This window comes from Rhododendron vialii, chromosome 3a (assembly GCF_030253575.1).
Source record: "Rhododendron vialii isolate Sample 1 chromosome 3a, ASM3025357v1".
NCBI lineage: Eukaryota > Viridiplantae > Streptophyta > Magnoliopsida > Ericales > Ericaceae > Rhododendron > Rhododendron vialii.
Window position 1 is genome coordinate 25276675 of NC_080559.1, and position 23149 is coordinate 25299823.

General features: G+C 37.6%; 3 protein-coding genes and 1 pseudogene across 5 annotated transcripts; 2 read left to right on the top strand and 2 right to left on the bottom strand.

The window, feature by feature from the left end:
• The first annotated feature begins 1067 nt into the window (after positions 1–1067).
• LOC131320685 (uncharacterized protein At1g28695-like) lies at positions 1068–7128 on the top strand. Its single transcript, XM_058351472.1, has 3 exons — positions 1068–1377; positions 1521–1892; positions 6485–7128. The coding sequence occupies exons 1-3, from the start codon at positions 1225–1227 to the stop codon at positions 6992–6994; spliced, it is 1035 nt and encodes a 344-aa protein (XP_058207455.1). The 5' UTR covers positions 1068–1224; the 3' UTR covers positions 6995–7128.
• Positions 7129–8723: 1595 nt separating this feature from the next.
• LOC131321258 (uncharacterized protein At1g28695-like) lies at positions 8724–10573 on the top strand. Its single transcript, XM_058352261.1, has 2 exons — positions 8724–9047; positions 10469–10573. Exons 1-2 carry the CDS (start codon positions 8724–8726, stop codon positions 10571–10573), a joined length of 429 nt encoding a protein of 142 aa, XP_058208244.1.
• Positions 10574–10665: 92 nt separating this feature from the next.
• On the bottom strand, positions 10666–16310 carry LOC131321259 (probable GTP diphosphokinase RSH2, chloroplastic; annotated as a pseudogene).
• On the bottom strand, positions 14144–19846 carry LOC131320686 (pentatricopeptide repeat-containing protein At1g25360-like). Of its 3 annotated transcripts, none has more exons than XM_058351475.1 (6): positions 16834–19846; positions 16569–16624; positions 16233–16367; positions 15998–16138; positions 15391–15447; positions 14144–14544 (listed from the first exon to the last, which is right to left on the bottom strand). In XM_058351475.1, exon 1 carries the CDS (start codon positions 19826–19828, stop codon positions 17414–17416), a length of 2415 nt encoding a protein of 804 aa, XP_058207458.1. In that variant the 5' UTR covers positions 19829–19846; the 3' UTR covers positions 14144–14544; positions 15391–15447; positions 15998–16138; positions 16233–16367; positions 16569–16624; positions 16834–17413. The 3 variants fall into 3 exon arrangements, with proteins under 3 accessions (XP_058207458.1, XP_058207457.1, XP_058207456.1); XM_058351474.1 differs by having other exon boundaries at positions 15998–16125; positions 16569–16656; XM_058351473.1 differs by having other exon boundaries at positions 16569–16656.
• Positions 19847–23149: the final 3303 nt, after the last annotated feature.

A 23149-nucleotide genomic window follows, 5' to 3' on the forward strand; every position in this document is an offset into this window, starting at 1 on the left:
TATAACTGAAAAATTTGGCGAGTTCAAAAAATGACGATACAAAACTTATGAGCTTTTAGGGTGTTGGTTTAGTATTACTATTGTGGTGATTAATTTGTGAATTTTTGTAATCCAATATACAAGTTTTTTAGTGTACAAACACGAGTTTTTGCATATAATGTACAATTTTTTTCCTCCCATAGATTGGTAAATATAGTTGCACACATTTTTGCAACTTCTGATTTTGTGAGTTCTGGTATCCGTACTTAGGTAGGTAGACCTCCTGTAGGGTTATTGGATCTTCTGTTGGATGATAATCATCTTCTTTGATGTATTGCTATGCTTTGTTTTATCAATGAAAGTTTCTACCATGTTAAAAAAAAATAAAATACAGAAGTGCATATCGTCAGTGGTGGACCCAGGATTTTATTCCACTGAGATCAAGCTATGAAACATCTACAATATATAACTTTGCACTTGTACAAAATGACTCGGAAAATAACAAAAACAATAGAACAATAACCAAAATCAGATATCTATTTATAAAATGTTGATTTCCTTTCACTTAGGCCTCGTGGCCCTCATCCATGTTCCAGAAACAATGAGTTCTAAAAAATAGCCACAAACTCTGATTTCCATTTCCATATTCATTATCCATGTAGAGAGAAAAAGTATTTAGAGAAATAAAGTATTTGTGGTTGAAATCCACTTTGTAAAAAAGGAAAAATGGGATCTAAACTACTCGCCTGTAAAACGGGTCTGTTCCCGGTCCAGCTCCAGTCGAGCTTATCGGCGGTAGCGATCGAGATTCGAGGGTTTCTAGATTTTTTTTCATAGGGTGAGTTCCTCCATTCTTCATTTTTTTTTTCAGAGAGAGAGAGAGATATGAAAAAGTGATTGGAAAGTAATAAGGGCAACATTATAGTTTGGTTGCAGTATAGGGGCAAAATGTTTGGGGGAATATTTTATGAGGCAAATTTACAGAAATACCTTCAAAACTAGTATATTACTTCTTACAGAAATTTTGCACTAAATGGGTTCAGTGGACCCCCCTTGCCTCAATGTCAATCCGCCCCTCATATCGGACGTCCCATTTTAGAGGTAAGTATTATATCCGTGCCCTGTTTAAAAACATACAAAGGTCCGTAGAAAGTCCACGGTGTCCACCTAGTCTATCGATCTCAAGCTAGAAAGAAATTAAAAAGGATCGATCCTTTAGGATTCATAAGAACTACTGGAAATCATATGACCCATACGATGAAGAATCGAACTTTTGATTTGACAATATTACTGTCACTCTTGTTCCTGGGTTTACTTTTCATCTTCATCTCCACAGCTCCCTCCAGTCTCAACACTCTATTTTCCTGCCATAAGCACCAATACCATTCCTCAGCCATGGTAAGCTTCTTAGTCTGTGTTTTGTTTCAACTGTGTGAATTATACAGGATGCATGTGTAATGATTTTTACATGTATTAATAGGTACTATTACTGAATTTTGAAACTCCGCGTTACTGATACACACTTTGTTTTACATGTTAAGATGATCGTTCACAGAGACGAACTCGACACGATTTTAGCGGAGACGGCAATGGAAAACAAGTCTCTAATCATCGCCATGGTAAACAAAGCCTACGTGGAAGGGGACAGGTCGATGCTTGATCTATTCATGGATGGTTTCTGGCTTGGCGATGGTACATGGGGGTTAGTAGATCATCTTTTAATCGTGGCCACGGATCAAGTGTCGTACCAAAGGTGCAAGTTTCTCCGGCTTCATTGCTACAGGCTTGAAACGAACGTTGTCGATTTCGATGGGGAGAAGATATACATGTCCAATGATTTTATCAAGATGATGTGGAGGAGGACTTTGTTTCTTGGGGATGTTCTCAAGCATGGCTACAACTTCATCTACACGGTACGTACGTATGTTTGATTGCATAGAAACTTGATTTTTTTTTCCAAACATTCATGAGAATTCACACTAGTCTATATTAAGGAGAAAGAGAAAATGTAAGAGGAGGAAAAAGAGAGGTGTGGTTACAGCCCTCGCACTTGGCGAGGTTCGAACCCTTGGCTCTCGGGTGGGGCAACTTAGGCACCGGGCCAGTCCTAGTGACACCTGGGGAAACGAAAATATATGATGGGCACACGTACGCTTCTCAGCCACTCATTTATAGCATAATTGGGAAAGGAAATAACCACTTTGGCTTCCAAATATGGCCCGAACGCAACTGCAGTTGATTTAATTCTGTTATCACATAAATATCAAAACTCAAAAAATTCAAGCAACCCATTATAAACTTAATTATTTTTATAACTGAATTTGGCTAAGGTAATTTTTTTTTTGGTTTCTCGGCTAAGGTACTTTACTTCTCTGTAAAGGTCATATATATTTTCTTGTGTTTAGAATCTGCAAATCATACTATGCAAGTTTGAACTTTAGTGATCTTTTGAGATTAGTTTTATCTTTTCAAAATTCTTATTTACAAAGTGGGATAGACACGTACTAAAAATTTGTTTTGGACCTGCACTGTCTAGGAAGGAATTAGATCCTCTCCGGTCCTTAATTTGATTTGGACGGAACAGTTCATTGTTGCAAATACAATCAATAGTTCGAATTTGCTTAAATATTCTTACTAGTAAAACCAGTACTATTATCGGAGAGAAGTATTTGTGCAAATCTAACCAATGATTATAACGATGTAAGGTTCAGATTTGGATTGTCTTGTTCGATCCAAAACTTGGACTAAATAGATTCATTCTGAACTAGTCTAGGAAGTGCCAACTAGGCTACAAACGTACAACAAATAGAAAGTTGACTTTATATACTCCCTCCGTTCCATAATATTTGTCCGGTTTGCAAAACGGAGACGTAAAAATAAAACTATTTTTGTAAGGAAAGTTGAAAAAAAATTCAACAATTTACTAGATCTCGACGAGTTATTTTAACTTATGAAAAAAATTTAAATTTTTTCTCGAAAGAAATGCATTATTTTGTAGTCCTCGTTTCGCGGACCAGACAAATATTATGGGACGGAGGGAGTAGTTTGTCCTTTTCTAAGATTAATCAGCTTATTTGTAGCCGAAGATATGGGATCGAAATCACGAAATCACATGGTCGATTGTGGAGTAATTGTTTTATCAAGGTAATACGAATTTAGAAAAGTCATTTTTCAACATACTAATCGATACTCGAACGGAAGTAGAATAATTGTTAATTCTTGGGCTTCGAATCCAATTATATTTTATGTAGGCAGGGATTGCATGGTTTCAACTAAATTTATTGTTAGGAGTACATTTCTTTTAGATTTTTCAAAAGTTTGTTAGTTTTTTGGTTTTCTCTTTTTTCAATTCGTCTCGCCGAGAAATTTAGAGAATAAAAATGTATTGTCAAAAGTCGAACAAGAATTACTAAAGGCAAAAAATAACTCTAAATATACAATTTTTTAGATTACTTTTGTCTTCTTTATTCTTAAAAAAAAATTGGTTGATGTTTTTTGCTTTACATATAATCATCGAAATATTTTCAGATTAATTGTATATTTTTTTTCCACCAAAAGCTAAAACAACGAACATAAGCCATTGTATACTAAACAAATTTAATTCAGTTTTAACTCCACCGCAGTAATCGATAAAAGTTTTCATACAAGCGGATAATTGACATTTGGGAAAAAATGTATATTTGTGGAGAAGCTATTGACCAACAGGCACTGCAAAAATTGGGTGTTTTTTTTTTTTTTGACATCTAGCCCGCTCGTCAAGTTTGGAATGATATTTAACGATTCCCAAGGATTCGTTTGATTAGAGTGAAAAAAGAAACTACAAAAACGAGGGGGAAAAAATGATATTTATTTGGGTGTTTGATTACATGAAAATAGTTATAAAAAAAAAGTGCTAGAAAGTGATTTTTCTTGTACAACGCGTTAAATCTTTGTGAAAGTTGCCACCTCTTATGATATTTTCTATTATGTCCGTAATTTTCCATTTTGTATGATGATCTATAATGTTTATTAAGGTTAAGTTAATAATTATCAATATTTTATTGCAAGAATATTCTAAAGAAAATCTTAATGAAATACATAGAAGAAATTATTAGGAGTAATTATTTTTCCCTTTTTTTTTTCTTTCATTTTAATTTCTATCATTTTCAGCATATTAGATTCTTATTTTTTTTATCAACAAACAAAGTAACATTAATATTGCATTAATAACAATAAAAACATGGAAAATGCTGATTACCTCCCCGCCCTTAGAGCGGAGGTTAATAGGTAAAAATAGCATCGATATCCACAAAAAGTTTTTTTTTTTTTTTTGAAACAGCAAAAATATTATTGAAGATAAACTCGATAATGGGTACATCTAGGGAAAAGAAGAGGGGAAAAAAGAAAGAGGAGAGAGGGAGGGGGGAACTTCTAACAAGAAATTGCAAAAAGACAAACTCCAAACCACCGATACCAAATACAACAAAAATCTTCTAGTCAAAAGCATTAAATCAGCCTTCCTTCTGTGAATTTGCATCCCCACCAAGCTAGCCTTCCATTTTAGAGAGCATTCAGTAGGGTAAGCAAAAAGGAGGATTGATTGGAAAATAAGCCAGCACCAGCAAAACCTCTTTTGACAGAAACATACCCATCAAGACAGAACAGAAACACTTCCGCATATAATAAGCAACCATCAGCATCAAAATCCATTGTAATCTCAGAGTATGCATCAGATTTTCAGTATCCAAACTCTTAGCCCTCCAATAGATGGAGTTGGAAGAGTGACCAGCGTACCAATCCATCCATTTTAAGGAGCAGCCAGTAGGCTGAAAGGTAAGCATTGGAATTATACTTGTGAATCCAGAATCAGCAAAATTTCTTCGACTGTAATACCCATCAAAACATAACAGAAACATCCTCATCAATCGACCTCATATCCACCTATCCAAATCCTCAGAATCCAACATCAACTGGTGGATAAACTCAGAAGCCATATATATAAATCATCACACACTGTTGAGAAAAATGGATCGAAACACAAATATAAACATGCATTTTAATCTCAGAGTCAAGTTTTCATTATCCAAACTCTTAGCCCTCCAATATATGAAGTTGAAAGAGTGATCAGCCAATCATTATAATCAGTAATATTGAAAATCATTCCCAAAGATCGCTTAGCCCTCCATAGATTAGGAGTTGAAAGAGATGTCAGAAACAGAGATTTTCCTCCAGAAGCAGCTCTTAGCCCTCCAGAAGAAAGAGATTCAGAACCTTGCAGCTCAAGCTCAATATAATAGTTCTGTCCCACTCACAAGAGAAACCAGCAGAGACCACAAGATTCTCTTAGCCCTCCAAACTAAGAGTTGCCGTACTCTGTACTTTTGGAAACCAGCCATCTTCCTCCAAGCCTCACTATTTGATAGTTGTAAAATTGTATTAATATTCGTGAGATATGTATTGATGTCCGAACTTGTTTAAAATTATTTGTGTATTATCCTCCGTCCACTGGGCGGAGGTTAGCAATACCGTAAAAACATTACAAGAGGGAGGAGGGAAAGAAAAACAGAAAATGTTGGCGCGAAGTCAACAAAACGAGAAAATAAATACCAAAATCCCATGAATTGCTCCTGCCATGAATAATGCTATCGAAACACACGTTTTACGCTGGCAAAAAAAAAATTTTGCGGGCGACCATCTCTACCGCCCTAAACCCAGTACCGGCCGCACTGCCACCACAAACTCCTCCACCACCAACCGCCACCAACAACAACTCCACCAAGAAACCTCCAGTCCGCCGCCACAAATTCCTCAACCACACTCTCAGATGCAGCACAAAACGCCCCAAGCAAACACCTATAAAAACCCCCAAAGACCATCTACCGGAACTAACACCACCGTTACCTCTCAAAATGGGGAGAAGTTTTTGGGTGACGAGCGGTACGCGTCGGCACTCCGGACCGTCCAAATGTGTTTTGGACGATCTAGATTTATTCTGTCTCTCTCCCCTCACCCCACCTCTCTCTCTCCTCTTTAATTTTCTCTCTCTAAAATTCAGACCATCCAAAATATATTTGGACGGTCTAGAACACCGACAGATACCACATGTGGGAAACAGGAAGGAAAATTGTTCTGCTCACAAAAACTTTTTTTAAATCTCTCTTTCTTGTCTTACCCGATTTTCTCCTCTTTTTCCTTCGTAATTCTTCTGGTTGGGATGTCTGGCTGACTTTCTTTTTCATTGGCCATTTGATAACCCCCCTCTGTTATAAAAAAAAAATGTCCACTACGAAAAACTAAAACTTTAAGAAAATTTCATTTCATTCAAAAAAGAAAAATCAATTTTTTTTAACAAATGAAAAGAACCATTGATGTTTCGTAACTTCGGATAAAAAGTTTGAATCCTTTCGACGAAAAGCATATTATTTATTACATAGCGGACATTTTTTTTTATACATGCAACTGGAGTATTTATTTGTGTTTTCATTACTTAATATTTGAATTTGATTATCTATTTCATTGAGTGCAGGACATTGATGTATTATGGTTTAGGAACCCATTTTTCATTCTGAGCTCAAACGAAAAGATAGACTTTCAAATTAGTACCGATAGATTCAGAGGGCCCAAATCCAATCGCATCAACACCGGTTTCTACATGATCAGGTCAAACAACAAGACAATAGCATTGTTCGATAATTGGTACGCGAAAAAAGACGACTTCGTCAGAATGAAAGAGCAGGACGTTTTGGAGACACTCATGAACAATGGTTTGTTTGGAGACTTAGGACTAAATGTTAGGTTTTTGGACACACTTTATTTTAGTGGCTTTTGTCAAAATAGCAGAGATGTTGGAGTTGTGGTGACCGTTCATGCGAATTGTTGTTTCACTATTAGTGCCAAGGTGGCCGATCTAACGGCTGTAATTCATGATTGGAAGAGAGCTAAGGGTTTATCTGCCAACGAAACCTCGACATTTCAATGGTCAAAGCACGTAGCCTGTAGAAATTCTCTGAAGAAATTTAATAAGACTTCAGCTTAACTTGGACTTTCTTTTTTTAATCATCAGCTTAGCTTGTATGATCCTATAAAATCGTCTACTATTGTTTAAAGAGAGGTTGGTGATGCAAAATTGTTACATTGTAATGTTACTCGAAAAGTGCAAGAATAAAATCAAGTTCCACAAACCTGGGATCCTTTTGTCGATAAGGAACAACATATGTGTTGTCCCTCCAAAACGACGTTGTTTTGGTACAAGCACACCTATACAACAGCAACCCGTTATTTTGGTGTTCCATAGTAAGAGCATCTCCAAAGATCGATGCTACTATAACAAAATCAAAATGAAATTATATTTGAAAAGTCGTGTCAGTAGAGTAAACTAGCTTGTTACATCACATTTGTTGTAGTTTTCTCACTTTTAATTATTTATTTATTTATCAGCAAAAGAAAAAATATAATACGAATCAATACATGCAGATACATCATGGGGAAAACAGTAGCAGCAAAAAGCAAGTACAAAAGTTGAATAACACAAGAAGATAGAGAAAAAGGAAGGCAGAATCCTCTTGAATCCATTATCAACTGTATATATTGAACCCCACCTCATTCCTTCCCAACCATATGGATCTGAGCTTGATACTTGGGCTTGGTCCAGTAATTCGGGTGTTTTCTCAAACAAGTCAGCCTATTCTTTACTTAAGAGCCATTGCAGTACAACTCCTCTCACTGATTGGAAATGGGTTTGGAAAATTAATGCCTACCCGAGTGTTATTTATTTTGTTTGGCTTGCTATTCAGGATAGGCTTGCTACTAAAGTTTTTCTTGCGATCCAAAATATTGCTGATAGTGATCTTAGTCCAGCTGGTTGCTCGGCTCAGGTGTCGACTTCTCATGTGCTAAGGGAGTGTGACTCTGCTCAACAGATGTGGTGTGGTGTCGGAGTCCCTTACACTGTTAGGAGGTCTTTTCTATGGTGCGGTTTATGAATTTTTGTAATCCAATATACAAGTTTTTTAGTGTTCAAACACGAGATTTTGTGATAATGTACAATTTTTTCCCCCATAGATCGGTAAATGTAGTTGCACACAATTTTGCAATTTCGGATTTGCGAGATTCTGGTATTCGTACTTGGATAGCTAGACCTCCTGATTGGTTATTGAATCTTCTATTGGACGATAATCATCTTCTTCGATGTACTGCTTCTTTTTTATCAATGAAAGTTTCTACCATTTAAAAAATAAAATAAAATAAAATACAAAAGTACGTGCATATCGTTCACCCCATTTTAGAGGTGTGATTTGTATCCGTGCCCTGTTTTCAAAACATGCAAAGGTCCGTAGAAAGTCTACGGTATCTATCTCAAGTTAGAAAAAGCATCCTTTAAGATTTGTAAGAATTACTGGAAATCATATGACCCATACGATGAAGAATCAAACTTTTGATTTGACAATATTGACTCTTGTTCCTGGGTTTACTTTTCACCTTCTCTCCACAGCTCCCTCCAGTCTCAAGACTCTATTTTCCTGCCATAAGCATCAATACCATCCCTCAACCATGGTAAGCTTCTTAATCTGTGTTTTGCTTCAACTATGTGATCAATTAGTAATATATATAGGATGCATGTGATGATTTTAATTACATGAATTAACTGAATTTCGAAACTCCGATACCACCAATCCGAACTCCGTGTTACTGATACAAACTCTGTTTTACATGTTAAGATGATCATTCACAAAGACAAACTCGACACGGTTTTAGCCGAGACGTCAATGGAAAACAAGTCTCTAATCATCGCCATGGTAAACAGAGCCTACGTGGAAGGGGACAGGTCGATGCTTGATCTGTTCATGGAGGGTTTCTGGCTCAGCGACTGTACATGGGGGTTGGTAGATCATCTTTTAATCGTGGCCGCAGATCAAGTATCGTACCAAAGGTGCATGTTTCTCCGGCTCCATTGCTACAGGCTTGAAACGGACGGTGTCGATTTCGATGGGGAGAAGATATACATGTCCAATGATTTTATCAAGATGATGTGGAGGAGGACTTTGTTTCTTGGGGATGTTCTCAAGCGTGGCTACAACTTCATCTACACGGTACGTATGTTTGATTGCATAGAAACTTGATTTCTTTTCCAAACATTCACGAGAATTCACACTAGTCTATATCAAGGAGAAAGAGAGAAAATACTAGACTTTTTTTTTTTCCAAACATTCATGAGAATTCAAACTTTCCCATATATATATATGAGAAAGTCTACAATACACACCCCTTAAGAGGATGTACAATATGCACTTATTTTATAGTTCATTCATAACATTTTAGTGTGTTTTGTAACTTTTGTTCTAGAATTTATAACCTTTCAATAGTACAATTTGTAACATTTTCATTATGATTCATAAAGTTTGAGTGTATCTCGTAACTTTTATACAATTCGTAACATTCTCTACAATTCATAACATTTTGGGGTATGCATATAATACACACTCAAATAAGGGGCGTGTATTATAGTCTTTCCCTATATATATTAGTAAATGAGACGAAAAATGATAGTTACAAAAATGTTCTACCTGAATAAAAGTTCGTAAGTACAGCCCGATAAATATTGATACCAATAATGCACGCATGTTTTGGGCCAAACCCTTTAGTTTACTTTAAGTGTTTTTTTTTTTTTTTTTTTTTAATTTTTTGACATCTAGCCCGCTCGTCAAGTTTTGGATGATATTTAACGATTCTTAAGGGTCAATTTGAGGAGAAGTCTACCATCTGACTTACCAAAACAAGTCTAATGCTTACACAAATCAATTTATTAACTAAATCCGATTGACTTGAGGGGTTCAAACAGTGAGATGCCAGTCAAGTTTCCTGTGATGAATGATGCAACCTAGTCTATGGGGAGTGAATCCCAGCGTAAAATTAAAGGGTGAAGCCTAAGTCCTAACGGATACCAGGTGAGATACCAAGCTTCCTTTGACAGAGTGGAACAAGCATTATCTAACATAATTGCATATTAATGTGCTTGGACAACTCTGCTTAAGAGCTTTGAGCGTTGTTGTTGTCTTTGCAACAACTTGTCTCTCTCTGTTTGTAATCAGAAATTTAGTAAACTTTGTTGTACCACTTTCAGACCTCAGAGATTTGTACATTGAAGTCGAGTTGACCATTTTATAGTCAGTGAACGATACACCACAAGTATCAGCAAAAAATCAGAATCCAATAAAATGACAAAGAAAAGCAGGCACGGTGAACAAACCTTGTGGTAGATACCATCTCGACAGAGTGTGTATTTTTCGAGGCAAGTACTCCAATCTCCTTGCCCCGGTTCACACCACCACAAGTCAATCACCTAAAAGCCAATTTCCAGTTCAGTACATGTATGAAAACAGATAATTATGCAAATGTCTTCCTCCAAAATAGGAAAACATGCCTATTTAGGACTCATTCTCAAATGATGTATGACCTGTGAATAAAAAGGAGAAATATGGGGAACATTGATCACCAACAGTGTTTTTGACAGGTTACTGGATTGGGATATTTGATCCCATTTATCCCATCTGAAGTTATGTCTTCTATTTACACTTTGTCTTATGTCACCTACTTAAAGTTCTCAATGATACAATAACTTCAGTTTTTCATTTCTGGATCATGCAACTTTTGGAAACAATAACTTCAGTTTTTCATTTCTGGATCATGCAACTTTTGGAAACAATAACTTCAGTTTTTCATTTCTGGATCATGCAACTTTTGGAAATAAGTAATCTTCAGTGATTTAAGGAGACCAAAAAGTCGAATAGGAATCCATGAAGAAATAATCCGAGTTCTTAAAGAGTTCTGACCCCTTTTTCAGTGTATTTTCACCTTTTTATATAGCCTTGCATAAGCTTCCCATCGCTGTAGTTGGTCAGAAGATCTTCTATCAGCTACTGCTTCAGACGTTGTGAGTCCAAATCTGAAAGCAACAAGCAGTCCCCTTCCATCCTTATCCACCCTGGAAATGAAACCCTTGTAAAAAGATAATTAGAAAAGGAAAACCATGTACTTCCTGCATATAATATAAACCTGTCCAACCTGACAATAACAGCAGCAACTGACTTCCCTCTACTCTAAGGACTGGATGTCCAACTTTCAAAGAATTATATTTCCAAAATGTATTATCTTCAAAAGAACTTTGATCATCTATATCTTTTGCGAGAGATGACGATGCTGGTATTTCAGAATCACCAATGCTTCCGCTGGGAGGAGGCTTGTTCCCTGTTTCTTTATAAAGCAGTGCGCAGCAAGTCCATGCTCAGCACACTCGTGCATCCTCTACATTAACAGCAAGTATTTCTATCAGCTGAATAAAAATTGATCTGATTACAAGAATGCGATAAGACTGGCACCTGCGTTCTTATTTGAACTTCCAAAGGAGAGTTGTCAGGACCTTGTACAGCAGTGTGCAGAGACTGCGATTGGAAAAGGAAAGTCACTTTTGAGAACAGTTTTGAATATATTTATGTAGATATTCAAACTCATACCAACAAAGTGGAAACTGATATGACCTGTAAGCAAATCATTTGAAACTATACCTCCTTTCCAATGTATATTGACAGTTTGCTTAGATAGGAAAATATTTTCAACAATTAGGTCAATAATTATAGCATGCATTGATTTGAAAGTTTTCAAAATACCATGGCAGGGTTGCCTAAACTGAATAAACTCGTGATATTAGTAAGGCAGTTCATCTTCTGTACAAGATTACAACCAATGAAAAGGGAATTCTAACCTGATATCCACTTGGCTTTGGATTAACAATGTAATCATCAAATTCACCATCAATAGGGGTCCAAAACCTGCACAGAGGGGAAGGAAATGTTAGTGACTTCTCAGTCACTGACATGCAACCTAAGCATTCCTGAATGCCTTGAATTGTTATTGATTGATCTTATGAAACCCTTTCTCTCAGCATTAACAAGAAAAACAAAACTGAAATACAGTCAGACAACCATTAAAATACAAAAATAAAATAAAAAATCCTGCTTCGCAAAGACAGAGGATCAGAAAGTTTTAGGTTTAATTCACCTATGCACAATGTTGAGAAGATTGTAACAACAATGAACTGCCTCTCCATGTAAAGTCTCATTCTTATCCCCAACAACTACCCTCAAAGCACGGGCATCATATACTTTATCAATCCCAACCTCTTTTCGTTTCATCTATGACAAGTGCAAATAAAAACAGAAAGTCAAGTAAGGAAATTCAGGTGAGTACTCTATGAGGCTTACACAACCAAACTTCGGGCAATAAGATGAACTTAAACAAAAGCCACTTCAAAAGACAGATGTGAGAGCAGGCACACACACACGAGAGAGAGAGAGAGAGAGAGAGAGAGAGAGAGAGAGAGAGAGAGAGAGAGAGAGAGAGAGAGAGAGAGGTGGAATGCTATCACAAAGGTAAAAAGAAAAGAAAATGAGATGGAAACACAGATCCATACTCCACAAAAGTGCCAGTCCCTCCATCTGGTAACAGGTTACTTCCAACAAATGACATTAAGATTTTAGACAGATAACGGTAAGATAGTAGGATTGAATTACCACTACAAGGGGAATATAATAAACAAAACGTGAATTTTTTTTTGGATAAATGTGAAATTAATATAACAGGATCACTTTTCATGACTGTGACAAAAATGTTAGAAGAATCCAGGTAACATTATAAAGATCATCTTTTGTGACCACTTGCCTTGTTAGATAGATAGACAAGCTAAGAACCACGAAACGAAGAAACTAAAAATGTTCACCTACATCAAGGCAAGATTGTTGACTTAAAGCATGGAGAGAACGATCTCAAGGCTAAATTAAAGGCCAAAAATGTTTACTTAAGCACGAAGAGAATGATCTGAAGGGAATGTGCAACATCACGAGATGGCTGTATCTCTTTGATGAATGCGGTATCGAAGTCTGGTTTCATTTGGAAAAGAGGACATTTTCGCCCAAAAAATTGTGAAGTATTCCTCGTAACGAAATCCCAGTGAAAATTTTGCATTTCGCTTTTGCAGTTGTCTTGAACTTCATGGTGGGTGCATGGTCTGTCAGTTTTTATTGTATGCGAAAAAATCCACCAATACCTTACTGTAGATCCTGTACAAGCTTTTTAAGCAGCTAGACAAAATGACTTCCATCCCTGGCACATAACTGCAACATAGAACAGAAAGCAAAGTCAAAGATGTGTTACCACAGTGCCAGCAATTGCTTCCAGATGTACAAAACATGATTTTTCAGAGTACCAATTATTCTAAAAATCAACAACAAGAATCTTGACAATGGATAGACAGAACATACGAAGTTGATATAAGTAACTCCCACTCAAGTGCTTCCTCACAACCAACAAGTGATGCTAAAGCAATTCCAGCATCCCTTACAACTTTTGGTTTTGCTTGAGACTCTGAACTTGTTTTAAGATTATGAAGGAAGTTAATTCGTTATCTTCGATCAAGCAAGACATCAAATGGAAGCACACCCTGCAAAAGTTCCTGAAAATAGAATGCAAAATAATTTTTTTAGGTTAATGGCAAGAGAAAAATTACCCTGCAAATACACAATCAAAAGCAACATATCCAATTGTGAAAGAAGAAACTTCATATTACGTTCTCCTGAAGTGTTAGCACCTCTGCTACCACCACTTCAATCACAAACTTACGATTCCATGAAAGAATAAACTATGCCTTGTTGACAGCCGTTTGAGTTATGAAATTGCATCTAGCAAGTAGCAAGGCGAAGGCCACAGGATCTCTTATGGAAAAAATAATTGCAAAATCTTATTCCAAGTTAGAATCCTATCTATTTATCCACCTAATTCTGAAAGGGGAAACGGACTAGACATTTACAGAAGAAAGATACTCCAAGTTGCGTCTTAAATGACATGAGCGACCAGGTTCTGACCCATTTTAACAACCATAGGGCACAAGAATTGCAACTAGCACTCTCACCCTAATGCTTGCGTTGTCCTCATCTATTGACATGGACCTTTCGTAGGCAAGAGTGGAGTCTTTTCCAGTTGATGGCACAAGTGAGCTGGCTTTTGCAGGTATTCTTCGCAGATTGCCTGCCCTGTTGGTAGGGCTCCACATTAAAGCCAGGTCAGCTCGCATTCGACGGAAAATTTGAGGCTGCAACTATGATGCACAGACACGGACACGGGGACACGGAAATTCTAAAAAAATGGGGACACGGACACTGCGGGAGACACGCCACGTGTATATTTATTTATATTTTTTTCAATTTTTGTCCAAATATAAATGGCAAAATGTGGACTAAACGAAAATTCCATAGTTCCAATACCATTTAAACAAAACAAGACATCCATAAGTTCAATACAACCTTATTGAAAAATTACAAAAGAGAAGTGAAATTGAGAGAACCATTTTAAAGTCCGAAGAACCGCATCAAGAAATACAAAGAACTCCATCTATTACCAACATGAAACAGCAAAAATCATGAAAGGAGCATAGAGCCGTTACATGGTCCTCATGTTATGCAGACGATCAGCAAGCTTGATCAGCTCCACACGTGGATCATCAACCCTGCCCTGGAGCATGACTCGTAAATTATTTGCCTGGAAGACAGTGCAAACCATCAGAAATAGAATATTAGAGCAGGCATAGGCAATGCATTCTCCTTTTGTACAAGAAAGAACGGTAATAGTCATACTTCTTCATCAACCAATATGTAGTTTGCTAAATGTAAAGCCACGATATTTTACAGATTGCCTTTACAAATCAAGCACAAATTTGGGATAGAAATGAACTCTTCTTTCATCCCTCCATTAAGTAACTCAGAAATCTATTTAAATACTCCATGGAAAACAAATTTGCACAACGGGAAGTACACAACATTTTGCGATGATCAGTTTTACAAACACAAGCAACGTGAAAAGTCAAGGTAGCATTAAACTATGAAAGAGGCAGGCAAATAGGACCAACAGTAGTTCATGTTAACAAGAGTAATCATTTTAAGAAACCTGAACCACCAAAATTGCAGATTAGGATGATAATCACTTTTCTATCCATAGAATACTGTAATGGGGATAAGGTCTTCACTCCACTTTGGATTATGCAACTGAAAAGCACCATACAGAATCACCAACAAGCATTACATCAGCACTACTACATTCTTTGGACTATTTTGTTAATATCACTAACGTATGTCATACGATTATCCCATCCAAAAATTTGGTTTCCCATGCAAACATTTGACCAAGGGGAAAACCAATGAAAGGAGTATATAAACCCATTGGGATTTACAGCTTCTGTTTTATAGCTTCAAACGATGGTACGTACCACTAAATAAACTTGTTTTTTTATCATGATAGAACAAAGTATATACACAGTCTTTCTAGTTTCTTTCCAGCTTGTTTCCACAGCTTGGCTGATAGTTAACTCCCTATACACAGAAAACTTACCGCTTCATGACCAAGGGTGCCGTGACTCATGTTAACCCTCCAGTGTCTCCTCAACAACTGCAGAACAAAGTTATCAGTTGACACAAGATGAATAACACAAACAGCATGAGAAAGGGCAGCAGCGCAATATCAAAGCATGCAAAATGAGTCAACGATGTATACGAACATGAATTACGATTTACCCACGTATTTGAATGAAACATCAAGATGAGATAAATAATTGGAATAATGCCAAAAAGGGCTCATCAAACGGCCTCGAGAATCCATGATAACCGAAAGAGCATAAGTTAGTAAATTTTCAACCCTTAAGCATTTTAGCTTAAAGTTTAAAATACATATACCATCAGGTACAATTATCATATATCACATACCACCACTTATGGTAAGTGGAAAGCATTTCGGATCAGACCCATATGGGGCCTACTATATCCAAATCCCTCGTCACTAACGGGTTTACACTAATAGGCATCGCCTGACTGGCTATTACAAATCTATCCCATACACCTAGCAGTTAAATTACATGAATAGCGTAATGATTCACAATTATTGGAGACGGTTATTTCTTGCTAAATGCCAAAAAAGGATCAATGCTGCAAAAGTACTCTACCAGATTGACATAACTTAACCTGGAAACTCCAGCTTTCAACTTTGCTACGTCATCACCAAACTCTCTTTCTATGCTGTCCAAACTTTCACATGTATCATCAACCATGTCATGGAGAATCCCGGACACAACTGTATCAATAGCCTGTCCACATAGCAAAAACTCAGTAAGTGTTTAAATATTGGACTGTTAGACTCATACTAGATACTGCACCGCAATAGCAAAAGATGACACCTACTTGTTTTCCAGTTGATGGAACCAATACTGCTATGATTCTTCCTGCGTGTATACAATGAGTCAAATAAGGGTCTCCCATTTTCCGTAACTAGCCATGTTGAGCTTTCCTAGCAAACGCAATTGCCTCTGCCCCTGCCTTCAAAAAATTGGCATCTTATAGCACTTCAGCAATAGATCATATGCAATCAAACAATGCAAGTAGAGATGGTAAACCTTTGCATCACTAAATATGGGATACCCTGTTACTTTCTACTTTTATGTTTCAATGTTCTGTTTTATTTCTCTTGGTGTGACAAAGCAGTTTTAACTTTTATGGAATGGAAAGGAAAGTCACAACTAATGCCATAGACAACTGAGACAGTAACTTCTTTCTTTGGCTCGTTCCTCGTCCACCTGCTTTGTGTAGCATTACACCCAAGTTCCGCCTGCTCCCGAAACATTGGCCAAAGCAAAAGATCAAAGAATACAAACTTAGAGTATGATTACTGGGATAAGATGCTCAAAGAAAAGGGCAGACCATATATCAAAGTGTCAATCATTTCTTACTGGCTAATTAGCATGCTTATGTGGATAATAAAAGTCCTAGATACCAGTTCCATTACCTTGTACATCTGGCATAACCACAGGACCGCTCACGTTGAAGTATCATGGTAGCTGCACCAAAGATTGATCCACCCAGAGAAGTGTTGAATCAGTAAAACGATATTTCTCCAAACGAAATTTTGCATGTCAAAAAAAGGAAAAGAACTTTGATGGGGAAATAATGCTTTTCTGGAAGACAAAATTCTCCCTGTGGTCAGTGTGCTGATAGCAAACTACCAAGAATCTGTCCTTTCATCAGCTTGCAATCTATATGCATAACGGAGACTCTGTATATGAGAAGCTAAATTGAATATCCCACAAAGCCAGAAAGTTCTTTGGCGCTGAGAACCAAGGACAAAATGGAATCATTCTGATTGTGCAACCAGTCACTCCTTCCCTGATCTTAAACCTGCGGGTGATCCTTCTCAAGCTTCTTTCTCTTCTACAAAAAGCTCAACCGCTTCCCCGTAGTTCTTTCATAACAAATGCATTTGTTTCAGGATGAGAAAAATGATGTCATGTCACGCCTTGTCTTCAATAAAACCCTGATGCATTTCTCCTTAACTGCCCACAGGTGGATAAATTCTTACAAAACCCAGCTCACCAGTAATTGCCACAAGAGCATTCACCATTCCTAAAATGATGAAACCTCTTCCCATCTCTCACAACAATGTCTCTTTCTACCACCTTTGACATGAACTTGAACGCATTATGGCAATCCCCACATATCCTAAGGTTCTTGAACACCCTAACTGTGGCTCCATGAGGAAGTTTTAGGAGACCAAATACAACTGCAAGCTTCTCACTGTGAGTTGATAAACCATGTTGTTTTTTATCGGACCCCACATCATGCAAAGCATACTTGGTGTCAGGAACACACCCTAATTCCCTCATCTTCATTCCCAACTCTTCAAGATAGTTGTACACTGCTTGCACCTCAGGGTGTGCTGTGTCATCCGCCAAGAATACATGTACCTTGTTTTCAACCTCAACCCAACTACAACCGGGCTCCTTCTTAACCCCTCTGTCCCTCATCAACTTTCTTACTTTTGCCATGTCATCCCATCGACCCACATCAGCATACATGTTCGACAAAAGGATGTACGTTCCATCGTGTTGAGGCCTCAGCTCCAATAATCGTTCTGCCGCCTGGACCCCTAAATCCATGTTCCCATGAATTCGGCAACCACCAAGGAGAGCCTCCCAAATTGGTACACCTAGCTCAAAAGGCAGTCTTTGGATTGCGTCCTCTGCTTCAGAGAATTTTCCAGCTCGACACAACAAATCAATCAACCGGGCATAATGATCTTCATCTGGGCGTATACCATATAATCCATTCATGGCATTGAAATAACTACGTCCTTGGTTAACTAAACCTGCATGGCTACAAGCAGAGAGAATAGAGAGGAAGGTTATCCGATCAGGTAATATTTCTTCCTCCAACATCTGTTCAAAAAGCTCTAGAGCTTGAGCACCATGCCCGTGTTGCCCTAAAGCAGCAATCATGGCATTCCAAGAAACTGAATCCACAAAAGGCATTGTCAGAAACAAACAGTGCGCAGCCTCAACAACACCGCATCTTGCGTACATAGTTATTAGTGCATTGCCAGCTGAGAGGCTTGAATCAAACCCTAATCGGACAAGCTGTGCATGGAGCTGGCGTCCATGCTCCAATGCTGCAAGCACAGCACAAGAAGAAATAGCTCCTGCAAATGCATAGTCGCATGGCTTTAATCCCTCTAACTTCATCTGGTTAAACAACTTCAGACCTTCTTCCCCCAACCCATTCTGGGCCATTCCTGATATGATTACTGTCCATGTCAAAAGGTTCCTCTCTGGCATCTCAATGAAAAAGGACTTAGCTTCATTAATTCGCCCAGCGCTCACATACGTTGATAAAATTGCATTCCACGAAACAAGGTCTCTTACGGGCATGTTATTAAAAATCATACGTGCTTCATCTACTTTGCCACATTTCCAGTACAAGGTAATAAGTGCATTATCAACAGACAATGAAAAGTCCCGCGAAAGTTCGTCTTCCATTCGTAGAATGTACGCGTGCACTTGCTTCCCAAAGAGGAACAATCCAGCACTAGCACAAGCGCTAAGAACGCTAGTGTATGTAAATTCATCAAGCTTTATTCCCGATAGATTCATCCTTCTAAACATTTCCAATGCCTCACTCACAAAGCCATTATGCACGTAACCTGAAATCATGGCATTCCAAGCAACCACTAACTTCTCTTCCATCCCTTCAAAAACTCGACGAGCTGTATCCAGGTCACCATTCCTGACGTAACCCGTAATGATTGTAGTCCATGTTAATTCATCTCTCATGGGCATCTCATCAAAAAGCTTTCTAGCAGCACCCATCAACGAAGACGAAGACACTAACGGAGAAGATGCACATTTCACGTAAACCGATATAAGCGCATTCACGACCGAAGTCACCAACCCAGTTCCTGACTTCACAACTGCACAATGCAACTGCTGGCAATGGGTTTCTCGATCCGCTACGAGGGCCAACGCGGACAGGACGCTAGTAAAAGTGAAGTTATCGGGCGGGAAACCCTCCCGCCTCATGTCACGAAAGAGTTCGATAGCGGCATGACCGTCCTCGTCATGGCAGTGGGCCGTGATCATGGCATTGTAGAAGACGGTGTCCCTCATCCTCAACGGGGTCGTGTTAAATATCTCCAGGGCCACGTCTGGTTTTCTAGAAGCAGAGTATGCGGCGAGCATTGTGGTTCTTGCGACGATGTCCGGTAGGGGAATTTTGTCGAACAGTTGGTGGGCGGAGACGAGGTGGGAGGATTTGCAGTAGACGTCAATGAGGCGGTTGAGGATGTGACCACGGGGTTTGAAGCCAGAAGTGGTCATGTGGGCGTGGACGCGACGGGCGTGGGGGTACGAGGTGGGGCTGTGCGGGCAGCATAGATGGAGCTGGGTTGCGTAAAAGTTGGCCACGGCACGGCTGTCGCAGGGATTTATGGATTTGGATGCAGCATTCTTCATGTGGAGAGAGAGAGAGAGAGAGAGCCAGTGAAGGCAGTGAGCCAGTGAGGTAACAAGCAAGAAGGCTTATTAACCTTTTTTGGTTTCCAAAATATTAAAAAAATCCCAATTTAGTCCCCAATGTAATAATAGGAGCGATTTTGTCCCTAATGTTTCAATTTTGTTCCAATGTAGTCCCCCAGTCAAACGCTGCTACCCCGAACCGTCAAAACTAGGGGCAACCAAGACATTTCACACCATCCAAACACCGTTGAAGCCAATTGGTACACCAAGGGATCTGCCTTACCAATTTCTCAACTCCCAATATCTGAAAATCACATGTTTGAACTGAAATTTGAAGAATCTGGTAGTGAAATGTTCATGAGACGACGTTTAGATATTAATTTGAAAACTTCCCACGCCCTACTTACATTTCCACACCTAGCATACATGTTAATCGAAGAAGTTACAAATAACCACATTTCATATCATAACCATTAGAACAACAACCCAGTTCATGAGCTCCCACCTGAGAACAAGACAAGACAGTCACCAAAGTAGTCGAATCGAACCTAACACCTGAATCCCGCATCCGGTGAAACAACCAATTGCCTTGACTGAAAAAAGGCTGGTTTTTTGGTTGAGAAATAAAAGAAATTCATATTCATAATAATGGGTGGTGTGAAATGTCTTGGCTGCCCCTGGTTTTGATGGTTTGGGGTAACAGCATTTGACTGGGGGACTACATTGGAACAAAAGTGAAACGTTAGGGACGAAATCACTCCAATTATTACATTGGGGACTAAATTAGGATTTTTTGAATACTTTGAAAACCAAAAATGTTAATAAGCCAAACAAGAAGTGTAAAAAAGGTAACCCCTACTGAAGAAGACCTGGCTTGTTTAGATGATGAGTACTTCGAGAGCGACCCCTGTTTTACTGATGACAAGAATGAAGATTGCAACCTTTTCGATTATGAAACGGTGGCATCACCCGAAGAGATCGCTCAAGCGAGAAAGATTGGAAGATAAAAAAAAAGGGGGCAATATCGATCCTGCACCCAAGTGCGTTCACATCACGGTGAGGAGGGAGGAGAACAAGGAAGAACCTGTGAAGTATCCATCGACTTGTAGTACTACCACATCGTGATCAATAAAATTCTTGATGGAATAGAGAAGAGGAAGGAGATCAATAAAATTTTTGATGGAATAAAGAAGAGGAAGGAGGAAGAGATGGGAAGGGCCAACGTTGACGAAGATATGAAAAATCTCAAGATCAAGGACGAGGAGGAGAAAGGAATGCTAACAAGTAACTAAGGGAGTGGCACAATGGCAAAATCAACTGTCTTTTTTATTAAGTGGAGGGCTAAATTGTGTTTGGAACCTCATGAAAATGAGAGAAATTAAAGGGAAAAAAAGAAGTGGCAGGAAAATTTTAGTCTGCACAAAACTTGGATATGCTATGTCTCTCCTTTTTCTCTCCAAGCCAAATAATGAAAGAGATTTTTTTTTTTAAGTTTCCTTTCTTCCCTTTTCTTTTTCATAAGTTTCAAAGGAAACCTAGAGATTCTGATTTTGGTGCGCGGCGGTTCCCAAGCTATTTTAGAGACCATCATACTCGAAGTCGTTAGATATCACATATTACATTTTATATAAGCTCTCAGTTTGGAAGGTCTATAATTCAAATCTCACAAAGTACAAAGTGGTGTTATTATCGCATTATATTCTTACGGTAGTATATATCTTACCTCCCTTTTTCCTTTCTGTTAAAAAATATTTTTATTTTTATTTTTTTACGAATTAAGCTACTTCAAAAGATGTCAATATAATATAAGAAGTGAGATTTATTGTAATTTTTTTAGTTACTTAGAGATATGGAAAAAAAATTAATAAAAAGTCTACAGTTCCATTATTCCCATAATTGTAGTTAAGAAAAATGCTTAAATTTTTAGATTGTATGTTCGGTAGTCAAGATCTTAGTTTTATAAGTGTTTGAAACCTCAAAGGCGCTGTTAACTTTTAAAGGACTAATCCATAGACTTTAACTGGATCTTCAATTAGCAAACAATTAAATTAATTTATAATAAATAATCGTGGTGCAAGTAAGCTGACCAAAATACCTTAAATTGAAAAAAGGCTTCGTGGACTCACACTACTACAAAAGAATTGAATCATCAAACGTAGCTCTCTTCGGTTAGCAAACAATTAAATTAATTTATGAATTTATTCTCTTAATTGCTAATTTAACACTGTTAAATTTGAATTTTAGACAAAAATTAACACTCTTTTTTGGACACTTTCCCAAATATAACAAGTCCTAGATCTCATTTTGTAGATCTTTACAAATAAAATTCAAAAAATAACTTTTAAGAAAAACATGCGCAATAAAAGTTTTTAAACATTTTAATATTTAAAATATGAGCTGTGAGTAAGTTGTCTCTGCGCAATTTCAGCCATCCGTTTTCATAATTAATGATTGAGATATATTATTAAAATATTACCGGTATTAAATGTCTATTAACAATAATAGTTTATTTTTAATTTAAACTATCCAAATACAATTTTGGACGTGCGAAATTGAGCGTTGTACGGAGTAAATTTTATTTACGGGAGGCACTGCTAAAAAGTTGTCTTCTTAGTAAAATAAAAAGGAGAGAGATAAGTGAGAGAAGGAGAGAGACTGATGTAAGAGAGAGGAGAAAAGGAGAATAAATTAATCGGAGAGAGAGAGAGAGTGAGTTGTCAAACACAGATGCCTATTGCCTAGGTGACTGACTAGGTTCTGTCATACAATTACAGATGCTACGTACGTTATCATTCATCCACTATATTATTCATTATATTTTTATGGGATTCATTCTGAATTCTAAAAAAATATATAAAAAAATGTTCATAAATTTTAGAATAATATTTTGTGGAGGGCTCTGCAAAAAATCAGCTCAAATATCGGTAAGTATTATTTCTTGATTTGTAAAGGCGAAACTGCTCAACTGAATAGTTTTGCTCCTACGAATCAATAAATAATACTTATCAATATTTGTTGGAGCTGATTTTTTACAGGACTCCATAATATATTATTTTAAAATTTATGAATATTTTTTTATATTTTTTTAAGACTCGGAATGGGCTCTACAAAAAATGTAATGAATAATATAGTAATTGGATGTAATGCATCTAAACTTATTGCCGTATGAATTGGAACGGTAAAATGATGGGGTGTGCGTGCCTGTGTAAAGTGTAAAAGTGAGGTAAGAAAAAGGAGAGAGACAGAAATGTGCCGAAAAAAGAGGGAAGGGAGGCGCGAGCGCTGGGTCAGGACCTCTTGGAAAATTAATTGTGTGTA

Bases quoted from the DNA above. Each gene is read 5' to 3' on its own strand.
- LOC131320685 (XM_058351472.1), top strand. From the start codon at position 1,225: ATGACCCATACGATGAAGAATCGAACTTTTGATTTGACAATATTACTG. The intron at 1,378-1,520 runs GTAAGCTTCTTA...TTACATGTTAAG, and splicing joins AATACCATTCCTCAGCCATG to ATGATCGTTCACAGAGACGA. The intron at 1,893-6,484 runs GTACGTACGTAT...CATTGAGTGCAG, and splicing joins GCTACAACTTCATCTACACG to GACATTGATGTATTATGGTT.
- LOC131321258 (XM_058352261.1), top strand. From the start codon at position 8,724: ATGGAAAACAAGTCTCTAATCATCGCCATGGTAAACAGAGCCTACGTG. The intron at 9,048-10,468 runs GTACGTATGTTT...TGTTTTTGACAG, and splicing joins GCTACAACTTCATCTACACG to GTTACTGGATTGGGATATTT.
- LOC131320686 (XM_058351475.1), bottom strand. From the start codon at position 19,828: ATGAAGAATGCTGCATCCAAATCCATAAATCCCTGCGACAGCCGTGCC.